The 13,825-nt window shown below is 50.9% G+C and overlaps 4 protein-coding genes across 4 annotated transcripts; 1 reads left to right on the forward strand and 3 right to left on the reverse strand.

Annotated features, from left to right (window-relative positions):
* Positions 1–6,030: 6,030 nt before the first annotated feature.
* On the forward strand, positions 6,031–6,825 carry MFIFM68171_02780 (uncharacterized protein; the record flags this gene model as incomplete). The annotated part of the gene is made up of 1 exon (XM_071058202.1): positions 6,031–6,825. The coding sequence occupies one exon, from the start codon at positions 6,031–6,033 to the stop codon at positions 6,823–6,825; it is 795 nt and encodes a 264-aa protein (XP_070914303.1).
* A 1,973-nt stretch (positions 6,826–8,798) lies between these two features.
* On the reverse strand, positions 8,799–9,849 carry MFIFM68171_02781 (Ribonucleoside-diphosphate reductase large subunit; the record flags this gene model as incomplete). Its single annotated transcript, XM_071058203.1, has 2 exons — positions 8,799–9,705; positions 9,764–9,849. 2 exons carry the CDS (start codon positions 9,847–9,849, stop codon positions 8,799–8,801), a joined length of 993 nt encoding a protein of 330 aa, XP_070914304.1.
* Positions 9,850–11,156: 1,307 nt separating this feature from the next.
* MFIFM68171_02782 (uncharacterized protein) lies at positions 11,157–11,562 on the reverse strand (the record flags this gene model as incomplete). Its single annotated transcript, XM_071058204.1, has 2 exons — positions 11,157–11,346; positions 11,411–11,562. The coding sequence occupies 2 exons, from the start codon at positions 11,560–11,562 to the stop codon at positions 11,157–11,159; spliced, it is 342 nt and encodes a 113-aa protein (XP_070914305.1).
* A 164-nt stretch (positions 11,563–11,726) lies between these two features.
* On the reverse strand, positions 11,727–12,561 carry MFIFM68171_02783 (Polysaccharide synthase; the record flags this gene model as incomplete). Its single annotated transcript, XM_071058205.1, has 3 exons — positions 11,727–11,949; positions 12,011–12,460; positions 12,536–12,561. The coding sequence occupies 3 exons, from the start codon at positions 12,559–12,561 to the stop codon at positions 11,727–11,729; spliced, it is 699 nt and encodes a 232-aa protein (XP_070914306.1).
* Positions 12,562–13,825: the final 1,264 nt, after the last annotated feature.

The raw sequence follows: 13,825 nt of genomic DNA on the forward strand, positions 1-13,825 counted from the left end.
CGTCATTGGGCAGGGAGAGCACGTCTCTGTGAATCTCCGAAAGCTGCTTGTCATTCTGTCGAGGCTCCTCCTCACCTGCCTTGAACGACGCAATCAAGGACGGCAACGGTCTACCAAGTAGCTCAGCGTCTCGCGTCAGATTGTTCACCTGAATGACCTCCGGATTGGTGGCTTTGTAGTTTGCCGTCGGTACTGTGACATCGATTGGGCTGGGCCGCTGGGCCGCCGCAAGCCGGAAAGACCCGCTAAGCGCGGAACGCCAAAAAGTCGGACTGAGAAACTTTTACGGCCTCCGTAGCCTCCAAAAAGAATAGACGGTAAAGCCGGCTGCGCCGCAGAACCGTTCAGACTTATGCTGCAAGTGCGGCACAACGGCCAATCGAGCACTGCCATCGGGCACCAAATCCCCCCTTTTCCCTGCACAATTCTAGAGGCCAAGCGAGCAAGCGCTTCGCCTTCCGACATTGAAGAGGTGGAATACCAGGCGTTCACTGCCGCCTGTGCATACTATGTCGAGACCGGCATCAAGCACATCTGGGCGATGACCTGTCTCGGCAGCAGCGCACGGCTATGGATATTCTCCGAGAGAGCACGTACCTAATCCCATTCATTCCGGCTAGCCAAGGCTTGGCGGAGAGGAGCGAATACCTGGAGATATCTACCCATGGCCGCGAAATTGCCGACGGTCTCGAGTACATCAAGAAGCACATAACACCTCCGAGAGAACTGCTCAGCATGACTCCGTTGCCTAGGCCGGCCAACGCAACACTGCCTTCCGGCTGGCACGATAGTGAGGTTGTTCAGTTGGATGCAGTTCGTCAGCAAGACGCAGTCTTAGCGCCGATGTCAGCCAACGCTATGGACTTTGGGTCGCGACTAGTCCACCATCTCTGCGATGGGGCATCCCATGTCCAGCTTGTCTGTGGGCTGAAGGTTTCTACGACGTCGAAATCCCCTTTCCACGGTGTTGGGGGAATTTCAGACCCACACTTGACGCTTCTCTCCCAATGTTTCCAACAGTGGAAGAGATCAAAAGCAGCAGGAATTCCCAATTCGATGTGTCAGGGTTCATGAATCCCGATACGACGGCAATCCAAGAGATTTTAGCAGGATCGATCCGATGGATTGGGAGGCCTTAGAGTGTTGCGGGGCTCCAGCTACTGCTTGTCTGACTGGGGCCAGTATTGTTTGTATTCATTAGTCAATACGCCTCAATCGAATATATATATCAATAAGCTGAGGAGGAGGAGGAAAATATTTAAGCTCGAACAAATCTGCAGGCTATGAGGTGATTAAACTCCTATCAGACTGTTGGCATAAAAGCTACTGCTGGGGTGATTGAGGCAGCTGCTACCAGTGGCCAGGAACAGGTCCTTTGTTTCCTCGATCAGCGTTCTAGTATTGGCAGCGATGAAGAGAACTGGCTTAAGATCACACGCCTCTACAACGCAGCTAAAACGGGAGATGCTGCAGCTTCAGCTTATGGACGATGGTATTGCTCTAGACAAGCAGAATATCCGCGGTGTAACGCCTTTGTAGATCGCATCTTCACGCGGGTACGAAGTAGTGGTCTAAGTTCTCCTAGCGACTAATGCCGTTGCCGTTAACGTACGGAGCGGGCTGGTCGGACTCTATTGTTCTGGCCCGCGGTACAGGGCTACTCCGAAGTCGTGAAGATACTCCTGGATTATAGTGCTAAACGAAATTGATAAGGATAAGCAGATCACCGCTTTCCGTCGCTCAACTATACCGTCGGACAGATGTGATAGACATTCTTACTAAGCACATGTACGGGAGCACAGAAGGCGTGGTTACAGCGACAGCAGGGAATAGGGTAGGCGGAGAGGATATGATGAAGCTTCTATTCGGCCGGAGTTTCGTATATACCTTCCTAACTGCGGAGTATGGGATTGCTCTAGGTGTATTACTATTCGAAGGTAAAGGAGAGTTAGTGAGGACAGTCTAGATCGGGCTCGGCTATAGTCTGGACATGATATAACGGAGATCCTTGAAGTCATTACGTAGCCGAAGCAAAATCTTAAATAGTATCTGCAGTAACCGGACTATAAAGGCGCTTATATTTATCAAGTACCTCTGTCTCTACTACGTTCTGGTAAGGCTTCTATATCTCCTCCCTGCCTTTCTACTTCACAAGCAGCTCAATACTACCGTCATCCAGCTTCCTGTCGCCGCTGAGGAATAAGGTGCTCGGATTATTTCAAAACGCTATTAAATGCGAACTTCACCTCTATAGTTGGGCTTTACATTTCGGCAACCATTTGCTCCAAATTATTGTCCCCGGGAAATCTTTTTGCTGGCCAGCTTGCAAGTTCTTTCTCTGTCGCGAAAACGAAAAATATAATATAGCCCTTCACTCTTCTCCAGCTCAGTCATGCATCACAAATGAGCCTTATAATATCTATTAGCAGATGCATAAGAAATGTAATCGGCGATCATATAAGCCGCCTTTTCCTAGTACAATATCGATAGACTTGCAATCCTTGAGATCGCCGTATGGCATTTCTAGCAAGCCATTCGACGCCTACCAGCCCTTGATGGGGAGTACATTTGAACCGCCCTTAATTACTATATTTAACTCTGGACTGCACAGCCCAACCGCAACACCTTTCAGCTCGGGGTCTAGTCCGGTCATAAAGGCGTAGAAGTAATTCGGTTCGGTTCAGTATACTTCGTAAATTCCAAGGCCCGACTACGGGAAAAGAGTCTCTAGAACATGCCGAATACGCTAAAGACATATTAGATAGGCTAAATAGAAGCGAATTTTTACTTACCGAGTCGTCTAAGACGTTTTGTTTGTAGAAGTCGAGGCCGTCCGCCGACTCGATTGGAAAACCTTTCCTCTGCATCTCCTGGACCCCCTCTCCGATCACTAGATCTTCGTTTCCGTACACACCTTCATCTGAGGCTTCAGTTAGCGTACCCACCCCATTTTGACCAGTCATACCTCGGCGACACAAGCCTCCTGTCATCCCTATAGAACTTTCGAATTTGTTCAGCTAGCCATCCCGCTAAGCTGAAATAGCGTCGGAGCAGGTAGTAATCGGATAACAACCCCGTCTTCCTACCTTTTTCGCAATCGTAGAGGTCAGTCGTCGAACCGCCCTTCTTATCAAGCCAGTGTAGAAACGTCTTGGCGATACAGGTTCATATAGTCCAGCAGAGTAGAGTAATTTCGGAGCATTTCTCAAGGCTAGCAGGAATACACGAGGAGATACTAACAGTTTCATCGAACATCAACAAACAAAACATTCGTCGCCGCACGAATTGGCAGAGCTTTAACGACGCCAATGTATACGGTGTAGAGGCCTAACCGCTTAGCCCGTACCTCTGTGCCTTATAAGCACTACGGCAGGACGATTACTTGGGCCAGTCCTCCCCCCCCCCCCCAAAAAAAATTTGAAGGCAACTCGGCTAATCGACCCAAAACTGTCCTCCAATTTACTAGGCCGTGTAAGGCATGCGCGTATATGCAAGCTACATAGATAGATACAATTGAATACGTAGAATCCTAACTAACTATCCCCAATTCTCCATTCGTTTCTGTCAAAAGGATCAGGTGCTAGTCCAAAGGATCAGGATCACAAGATCTAGTGCAGGAGTCAAACCCATGTACCCTAGTCAGCTAAAGCAGGCTAGCAGCTGACTGTGCCACTGAACAGACGTTATCCTATACATCTCGTCTATAAAAGGAGCAAGCCCTCCAGTATAGATGGAGAGAGACAGAGAGAACGAACATAATCAAGACAACACACATAAAATCCCCAACTGTCATTTCCCAAGATTCAGAGGTGCCGTGTTTCCGACATATGTCGCTCGCTATGTTGTGTCGCTCGCTATGCAGTTGCATTATATATATATTAGAGTCTTATAGCAGAAGGGTAATAATTTGTAGGCAACTACATTATAGCTATAATATGGTTTATATTCTTAGGGAACGCTGACACTCTCTGCTTAACCTCTTATACGGTATACCCATCAAGCAAGGGAATACTACTAGAGGATACTATTCTATACAGGGATTGAATAGGCTCTCAGCTTTAATAGGTACTATACGACCTTAAGAGTTCCTCCTCGACGTCCCCATAAGATTATTCCTCTCCAGCCGTAAGATCTTCGTAGGGACTATTGGTATTACAGAGGTTATTCGAGTTCGTGATGGTCGAGCAAGTGGTCGATATCTAGGTATTGACCTCGGGGTATAAAAGCTCCTCTTCAGTATAACGGGCCTGCTCTGGGTTCTTGCAGGTCCTACTGCCCTCTATAAGAACAGTACGGTCGTCGACTTCAATTAAGGGTAGCGGTCCCTCATAGTCAAGGAGCTCTTTATCTGAGAGGTACAGTATAAACTACGAGGGAACAGGAGCTACGCAACTATCAGCAGCGCCCGGAAAAAAATACTACACACATAACTCGACTTACAGAATTGATTGATAGTGCCCGCAGGGCCGTAAAACGGGGGCGCGCGGTGGCTGTGGCGGGCTTGGCAGTCGGTAAGTTAGTGGTTGTGGAAAGGAAGTAAGGTGGGGCGGCAGGATCGGCTAAAAACAGCAACACCACAACCGAAGCGGGCTGACAACCACTAGTATACCTGTACCGCGGGGACCCAGGCGGGGGCGGAGGTGCCCTCGGCCTCTGGTGACGATAACAGCAGGGTTGATGCGATTGTTTCGCGTGTGGCAGTGTATTCCCCCGCAATTCCTGTGGTGGTGCGTTTCCAGAGTGGGCGCGAGCCTCCGTTTCTGGGATTTTGTTAAACACATTGCGATGCCGTCGGTACTGTGCTAAAGACCCATTTCAATGTCGCAGTGGGCTCGGCTTCCATGTTTCCTTGCTGTATGTCCAATGGGTTTCAGCAGATGTATTGCTAGTATTCGAGGAGTCTACGAGTAATAAACCCAACCTTGGGACAAGGAAGAGCACCACAAGCCAAGACGGACGCGATGGTCCGAGCGCGACGAGACACGTGGTTCGGGGAACCTGAAGAGGCTTCGGTCAGGGCCCGGGGCCCCTGGGAGGAATAGCAACTTGAACTCAACTTCATTCATCCCACACTCGATCAGAGTCCTCCGGGCGCCACGACACAAAGATTGCACTGTGGCAACATTGCCCAGCAAGAAAATGTCGAGATTAACGTCAAGCCCAGGTATGCCTGTATTTGCCCTGTTGCCCGCCGAGATCAACAATGCGATCTTCGGACTCTTCTGCGCCCATTGCTGGGACACGCAGTGCGATTACCCGATAATAGATGATATAGATTTCGGACCGGAACGGGGGCATGTAACTCTAAATGCGGTCTCAAGGACGTGCAAATTCCTACAGTCTGTCGCACAACCAATTCTTCATCACCGCTTTCCATTCAGCCTGGGACTGGGGAATGGCCGCCGCTATGGAACTGTGCGCTTCTACAATTTCGTCCGCACCCTCAGTTTCCGGCCGGACCTTGCTAGCGCCGTACGGGGCTTTGGGATCCGAACATTCCTCTTTGGTTATCGACCCGGTCGGGTACCTCGGGACACGCGGGACCTGAAAAGCATCGCTCGCGCGCCAAGTCGTGCCGGGTTAACTCCATTACCTGAATGGGTGTTAGGGATGGCAGATGCAGCAGCCTCGGAGGATCACGACAGCCCGTTCAGCAAGTTGGAAACCACTAGAGCTGATGATAGTCTGGAACTGAACACGACAGTGTGTGTATTTCTCATTCTGGCTATTCTTTACCTCTGTGAGAACTTTCAGGGTTTCGACCTCGTCAATCTGCCGGAGTACATTCAACTCGGCGGCTGGCGTTGCCAAGTTACCGTTGGGTGCGTTCGAATCCACGGGCCCGCCCGTAGAAGCGCGGATCGGGGTGCAGCTACGTTGGATATGAGACAGCTGACGATGATAACCGAGAGTATACCCAAGATACGAACCTTCCACGTGTGCTTCGGCTTCTTCCCCCGAGACTCCCAGTATATAGATCCCTTGAATCCAGACAAGAAGTGGGCCCAAGGTGTTACCAAGGCCCCAGGAATGCTCGACGGCCTCGATTTCACCCTGCTCACCCGTCTCGACCTCATCCACTGCATCATGACCGAGGAACGTCTCTGCACTACGTTATCTGAATGCGCCAGCCTCGCGGAGCTTACCTATGTCTCACTGGCGTACCACCCGGCTCTAGGAAATCACAAAGATCACGACAATAGCGCAGCGCGAGCACACGAAATAACCAACGTGCTCAATCGTCGTTGCCCTGGTCTCCGCAAAACGCTCCGACGCCTCATTCTTGAGCACTTTCCGGGTCAGGGAGGGAGATATTGCAATGTATACACCTCTCTTCGGAAGTTGGAATCACTACATGACGTCTATCTCGGCGCAAACGGGCTGTTTTGTCTCCCTACCGAAGCCCTGGAGCTGTGCCCGGCGTGGGATGGGTCCCCGCCGCCGGACCCTACCCCGCTAGCGCAGATGCTGCCCCGCAACGTTGTGTTCTTGAATATTTTCCAGGCGACTGCATGGGAGGACAGGGTCAGTGACGCCGTCTTGGCATTACTGGATGCGGTCGAGGGAGATAAGTGGCTGTTCAGAAACCTGGTGGGGATCTGCGTCTGGGAAGATATCATCTGGGACTGTTCAATACATGAATACCCGCAGGCAGACGAGGCAATTCGAGCAATGAGGACGGACAGGAAGCACGTGTGGGACCCCAGGCTGGAGGCGATGGCCGCGGCGGTTGGGATCAAGTTCAGCATTCAACCCAAGGCCAGCCCTGCTCCTCCTGTCATTGAAAGGCTTCGACATACGTACTGGTGTGGCGTATGGCACTGAGTTTATTTTGTCATGGCTGCAGCATACGCGAAGCACGGGTTGCGAAATACGAGGGCAGAGGCTTTCATTCTGCGAGTTTTGTGGTTGGTAAACTCAATCGGAACACATCGGTTGCGTGCATCCCAAACAGAAAGCACCCTTCGTACTGGATCAGAAGCAATTGCCTTCTGAGCTTCGGATTGGATTACCTGATTCTTAGTCGCTGCTGGTTTTTGAAACGGCACAACCCAAGCCTTTCCACAGCTCGGCGTGCGGGTGAATCTCGGGCTCTTGGATATTGGAAGCCACCGCCCCGACACCACACGCTTTCTGCCTATAAAATTTCCCTGTCCAGTTTTCCTTCTCTTCTACATTCAGTTTTTCAGGGTCAACGCACGGCTTTGCCGGCAGCCGAACTGTATTTCTAACCTGAAACTGTTTGAATGCATTTGAAGAAGCCAATTTGGGCACCATCGGCTTGTTCGGCATACCAGAAGTCGAACCAGCACAACACCGCCCCGTACGAGTTTCCTGCATGATCTGGTCGCGAACTTGACTTGGTGATATTGGGATGAGACTTGTCAAGACTCCGTGAAGATGCTCTTATATCCACTCCTATAATATTACTTAGATATCTAGGCGAATTTCTTTTTTCCACAACCCGCTATCCAGTTATATAGTTTTGTAGCCGGCCAAGATGACGACCCACGTTCTTCATTAGATGGGGATGACATTGAGAAGTTACTTTCCCGGGTACCCGGGCGCGGTACAGCGAGCTGGAACGCCTCGTCCACGAGCAGCACCCTCCTCCGATTCAAAGATCTCGATTGCCCCATTAGGGCCATTTGAAATCAACTTACCCCTCGACGTTTCAAATACATCGCTTAACTTCAACACACCATTCAAGTGTGAGAACTCGGACGGACAATGTCGTGATGGTTGTCTTTCCTGAGCATCATTCGTATGTTATTATGGCTCCGTATTCCTCAAACCGGAACGATTGACTGACCTGTACCCGGATACCCCTAGAACATGGCGCGGAATATCTCGTGTGCAAATTCACGTACAAGATCTTGCTATTGTCAATGTACAGCCCAAGCTCCCTAAAGTAGTCCTTTACTGCCTCTAGGCCAACCAACATCTCGAACTTCTCCGTGACTCTATCTCGCTTGTCCTCCACTTGCCAACTGTTGTGGCTCCCTTCTAGATACGGTACAGGCGGTGCCGAAGATGGGACGTGGACATGGTCAATTGGATCACCCCATGAATCATCTTCGTCTTTGTTGTCTCGTCGCCTGTCTGGGGTTCAGGATCGTGAGGCGGATGGGGTTGGTTACTCGGAGAAAATGGGCAGTGTGTGTCTTCGCGGGAGCCGTGAAGCGGGAATGAAAGAGTTAGGGCCGGATTGGTGCTGGGAGACGGCGGTTCCAGTGGGACATTGTCGGGACCGCGACCTCGTTCAGAAGGCTACTGATGAGTCATTGTAGTGAAGAATTGGGGCACGGTTCGGTGGAAACTGGTTGGATGCGGGACCGATATCTCTTAAGACCTGGAGTTCCTTATTAATATTGGAGAAAATGGGCCGGTGTAGGGGGAGGGGTGGTGGTCGATGGCCACGAGGCACGGGATATTACAGCGTCTGGTGCTGCAGGCACATCCTCCTAATGTTAGGCCGCCGGCAAGAATCAGTCGGCCAGGCTGGGTTTGATTCTAATTACCTAAAAGGCACCTAACTACAACGTTTCAGTTTGCCTTGAGCGTCGCATCGAAGCAGGCACGGACCCACCAATTGTCGTTGTCCACTCGAATCTATCGGTGGAAAGGAATCCGATGAGCTCTGAATTGTGACAATTTCCTACCAGTTTCTGTCATAAACTTTTCTACTAATCGCTTGTTTCCACGCGTATTCACTTATCACGGATATATATCCTTTAGTACTTGGGTTGAACTACTTTCTAGCGCAAATACCAAGACATACAACACTTCTCTCTGAGTTAAGCACCCATACTAACAGCAAGCTGCTTTACTGGAATTACATCCTCCTTGGTATGCACAGTCCGGTTGATAAGCCCCGGCTTGAACCCCCCGTGAGGCGCCGTAATATGCCAGTTCTTCATCTGCTCCTCGGTCGCGCCGTGTTCTGCCAGCCCGCGTCTAATGCTCTGTTCAAGAATGCTATAAGCTCCATCGTCCCTGTAAATTTTATAAGGCTCCTTGAGACTGGTCTTGGAGTTTGTGATGGCGCGGAACAGTCGTCTCTCATTGCGCGTCGTCGAGTGAACCAGGAACGGGTGCAAGAGATAGACATCGCCGACCTTGCCCATCGCAGAGTCAAAGACACCGCTGGCGCGGGCCACTTGTGTCGCCCATTCGAAGTGGCTGCCATAAGTATCATTGAAGCGTGCGTCGCTGCGAGGAACCATATCGGGGTTACAACCCTCGGGGTGGTCGAACAGCCACTTCGCGACGGTACCGACACTGCTAGGGCACAACGCTGTGGGACCGCCGCCCTCGACGACGTCGGTCCATAGAGGCACAACGAGGATGGCTTGGTCGGTGCTGTCGAGGTAGTGCACAAAGAACTGCCCATCGATGTGCCAAACATCCAGGTCTTCGACGGGTGTGATCTGGTCCCCAGCATACCGAGGATCGCCCAGGTTGACAATGAACCCGTCGCTCCAGAAGCAGCCATCGGGGTCGAGGCGATCTTCACCCCCGGAGAGCTCGCAGATGGCAGACCACGCCTTGGGTGCGAACTCGGACGCACGAACCCATTTAGTGGGTTTGAGATTGGTCCGCCATTGCTTCCATGTAGACTTGTCATTGAGGTCGACGCCGAGGCGCTTATCAACGCCGATCAGAAGAGGGGCAGCTTGCTCCGCGGTGAAGGCTCCTTCGATCCTAGTCGGATTTCAGTTGGCCGTCTGATTGCCAAGAACGTAAGGAGGTAGGTAAGCGCATCTTGAGCCATCCCTTCTCGAGGAAATGCTGCTTCTGCTCCTCTGTGAGCGGGTGCTTTGGTGATGATTCTTGCACGCTCGCCATATCGACAGTCGTCTTCTAATCAAACTTTCAAAATCGTGGTTAAAGAAGAGGTGAGACGGTGGGAAGATTCGAGTCGATTCCGGGGGGATGAGCATTCTTGTTAACACCACGTTTCTGATCTGGTGCGGTCGGTCTTATATCTTCCACGGAAGCTTCCTTGTGAGAAACGACCTCCGATACCGAACTTCTGTAACACAGCGTACCTACAGTTGCCAGTCTTATCATGTCAATGTACATGCACAAATCCAAACGACTCTATCATCATGTATTTGATATGTCTTCTACCGGGATGGATTCGATTATGCAATTCCGCGACATAAGGCAGGCAGACAGGCAAGGTCCCAAAGTGCCAAGATCGAAGGATTGTATACATGCCGGCGACAGTACCCCTCGTTCCCTCCCGTGCCGGACCTTTGCAGCGTGGGGGTACACAGTGGAGTCTAGGGAGATTTGTAAACACTAAACACCAGACGTCGCTGACAACGTCGATCAACACCACATGTCACTCTTGGGGCCAACCGGGCCGGGAAAAGACAAGGACATAGCCGCCTCGGCCATCACCGGCTGATGATGAGGGCGGTATGTATTAGGAAAGGTCTCGAGCATGATTGCGGACTTAGGAAGGTAGGACAACTTTTGCAGAGTCACAACTAGGCAGCAGACACGTAAACTTGGAAATCCCGATCCTGCGAACAATCATGCATATTTACGGCGAGCCAATAACGTTGGGATTGTTCCGTAAAGACCCGTGAGCAATGCAAGAGATGTCCATCGGAGATGTATTGTTCTCTCCGCGGCGACAACAGCACAGCTTGCATGATCCGAGCAAACAATAAGGTCTTCATCAAACCGAAACCGAGGGGGGAAGCCGGTATGTGCTTTCGGCAGCCGCCATGGTTACCCTCTGGCTCCGAATGCCCCGGCTGTTATGTCGTTGTGTGGTCAACATTCACCAGAAAGCGTCCTTCATTCACTTCCATCTACAGTGGCGATTCACCTGAACATCCCATTCAATACATTGCTTCACCGGGTTTCAGACCGACCTCACGCCCACAATCGCCATTACTGACGTTACTGGTTTGCCGTCATACAGTACAACACAATGATAATGAGGATCCCATAAAAGTAGTATCGCCCGACTTGTACACATTCGGACTTCAAGCAGAGAAGATAACGCAATGAATCCAATCTACCTAAGCTTTACCAAATGTCTATAGCCTACTCCCTCAGCATACGCTGCTTCCGCTCCCCGTCCATGATTTGCCCCTTAGGGATCTTCAGTGACCTCTTCCAAGGTGCCTTTCATATCATTTGTCATTCCGCGTCAACCACCCCTCCTGCCTCACCGTCCACAAACCGTAGTAGTCCAGAATCAAATAGCTATAGTCCATAGCCACAACCGCCCATATGTTTTGTACTCCGATCCAGGGGTATTCTGCGAGAAACGCGGTGTACTTGTCCACGTTGCTGGAGATATACCACAAAGCGAACCAGAGCCTATAGATTTTCAATTAACGACACCCCTTTTTCGTTTGTTTGTTTCGTTGATGGAGGGACTTACGCAATCTTGGGTGCACTCCATATACAAACCACCCACCCAACAATATGAACCAGTGCAATCAGCGGCCGCCCCAATTCTTCCGCAAGTTTCCTTGCAAAGTATGGGTTCTCTTTGTATATCGTCCAGAATCCGGGAGTAACAAAGAGTTGCATGATGAAGGCCTGGAAACCGTTCCGCCTCCAACGGATTAATTGGCCAACATAGTTTGCGTCCTTGACGTCCGTAAAAACCTCAGCTTCAGGGGCATCTTGGTGAAAAACCTTCCACCCTTTGGCCCGTAACCAGCGGGTTAGGAACGAGTCCTCGCCAGTTTGAATCAGCTGCCCCAAAACTTCTCGTTCGTCCACTCGGACAAAAAGTCGCCGGGCTTAACGGCAGAGGTCCGGAGAAGCATGGTTCTGCCGGTGAGGCACCAGCTCCCACCCCCGCAGGTGTGTAATTGCAATTGTTTTTCGTTATTTGCAGCCAACTTGCGTATACCGGCCACTTCCCACGGTGTTAGGCAGGCGGGGTTACGGCGTTCCTTTGGGATATGAGCACTGGTGGAAGTCAGTATGTACCGAAACTAGACAAAACAACACAAACAAACAAAGGGCTTGCCTCTGGCGACCGACGATACCGGCTACTTTAGGGTCTTCAAACCCTGCTAGGAGGTACGGCAGGACTTTGTCTGTCGGCCAGACAGTGTCGTCGTCGACAAAACAGAGGATATCACCGCTGCTTTTCTCTACGCAGAGGGCCATCTGCGTACGTCTGCCTGGCTTGGGCACTGTATAGATCTCAATAGGTACGAAAGGGTAGTCACGTTTGACAGGTGCGGACAACTCTTCGACCCGCTCGAGGTCGCGTGGAATAGTGACGACTATTATTTCTTTCGGCTTGTTGTTGATACACATCCTTAGAGTATCGGGGAACTCGTCGGGAGTATCGATGGTTACAATCAAGATGCTCACGGTTCCTGTCGAAAACGCTGGCTTCTCCGCGGGAGCGGGCGGGGTGAACTTCTTCATTTTTGAGCGGGTGAGGAGGTGGTCATACTGGCCCCATAGCCTATTATCGGCAAGAGGTTTTGTCAACAAGGAAGTCCGAGAGTCGCTACTGAAATAGGGGTTGATAATGACTTACCACATGCCTGTCAAAATGGCGGCCATTGTGAAGTTCAGCAGAGATAAAAGTGGAAGACTACGGTGTCTCGAGAAGGATATCTCTGCGTGAAGAGATAAGTTTCTTTACTCGAGATGTCTAAATATCGGCTCAACCACGGCCACCGAGTTCGGAGGCTACCTACTCTATAATCTTTTCCCAAGAAGTCCATCCCGCCTGCAACCTGCTTTCTTGTTCGGCTTCATCTTCTCAAGCATCAGCTCGACCAGGATGCGGTCTTTTTGGTATTCCGTGTCTCCCCGTCCGCCCCCACGACAATATCCGTACACCTCAGCCTTGCTGCTCTGTGTAATTTGCCTGTTGCATTCTGCGCTGTTTTCCAATATCTCGCAACCCTAATAACCAGCTCTACCAAGCTTCACGAGGGACTCCTATCCAGAATGCCTCGCAGGCGTATGATGCGGTTTCAAGACAGTGGCAGTCTTGCTGACCACCGTCCTGCATCGGGAAGTCCCAGGATGGGATACCGTTGCGTGCAATAATCCTCATTCTCTCAAGATAGACCATGTATTTTCGCACACATCCACGCCTCACCGTGTAAGTAACGCCCAAGGCGCTTTATGGTGAAACCACCCCCCACGATGCCTTATGGTGTAACCACTTACGGCCCAATCAGACATTGCTGCCGGAGGTATCGGACCTAATTAGTTTGATACAAAGGTGCTGAGAGAGATTTCTGTCCGAATATCGGTTCCATATACGGTCCGGATGCCAGGTGCGTATACGGCACAACCAGAGTTGACGTTGAGATTGAGGACTAGCTGACTGCATGAACATTAATACAACCATAAGCTTTACACAAAAGGTAAAGTTGTGTAATAGCGGTCACGTCTCACCGTGTAACCAACCCCCACGACGCCTGATGGTGTCACCACTTCGCCTCCTTAGTTACATTAAGCCTTGTAGCCGGTTTGTCGCACCATGCGCTATGCATCTATCCAACCCAAGTAAGCGGGATGTAATTGGATGAAATGACAGCCGCAATCACATATTGCTACCTGAGTTTGCGGAGCTGGCTAGTTTAGTACAAAAGGTGCCGAGAGGGAATCTCGGTCCGGATGTGTGGTGAGTATCATACAGCACGAGTTGTCATTGAGGTTGGGGCCGGCCGACGCGGCCAACAAGGTGTGGCGTTCAAAAACACGTGAACAGCGGGAAGTAGTGAAGGAATGCTGTGGAGCTCAAAATGCCAGATCGCTCTCCACCCACGGCGACAATCACATCAATCCACAGCCTTACAAGATGGTTACC

This window comes from Madurella fahalii, assembly GCF_045866475.1.
Source record: "Madurella fahalii IFM 68171 DNA, scaffold_2, whole genome shotgun sequence".
NCBI lineage: Eukaryota > Fungi > Ascomycota > Sordariomycetes > Sordariales > Madurella > Madurella fahalii.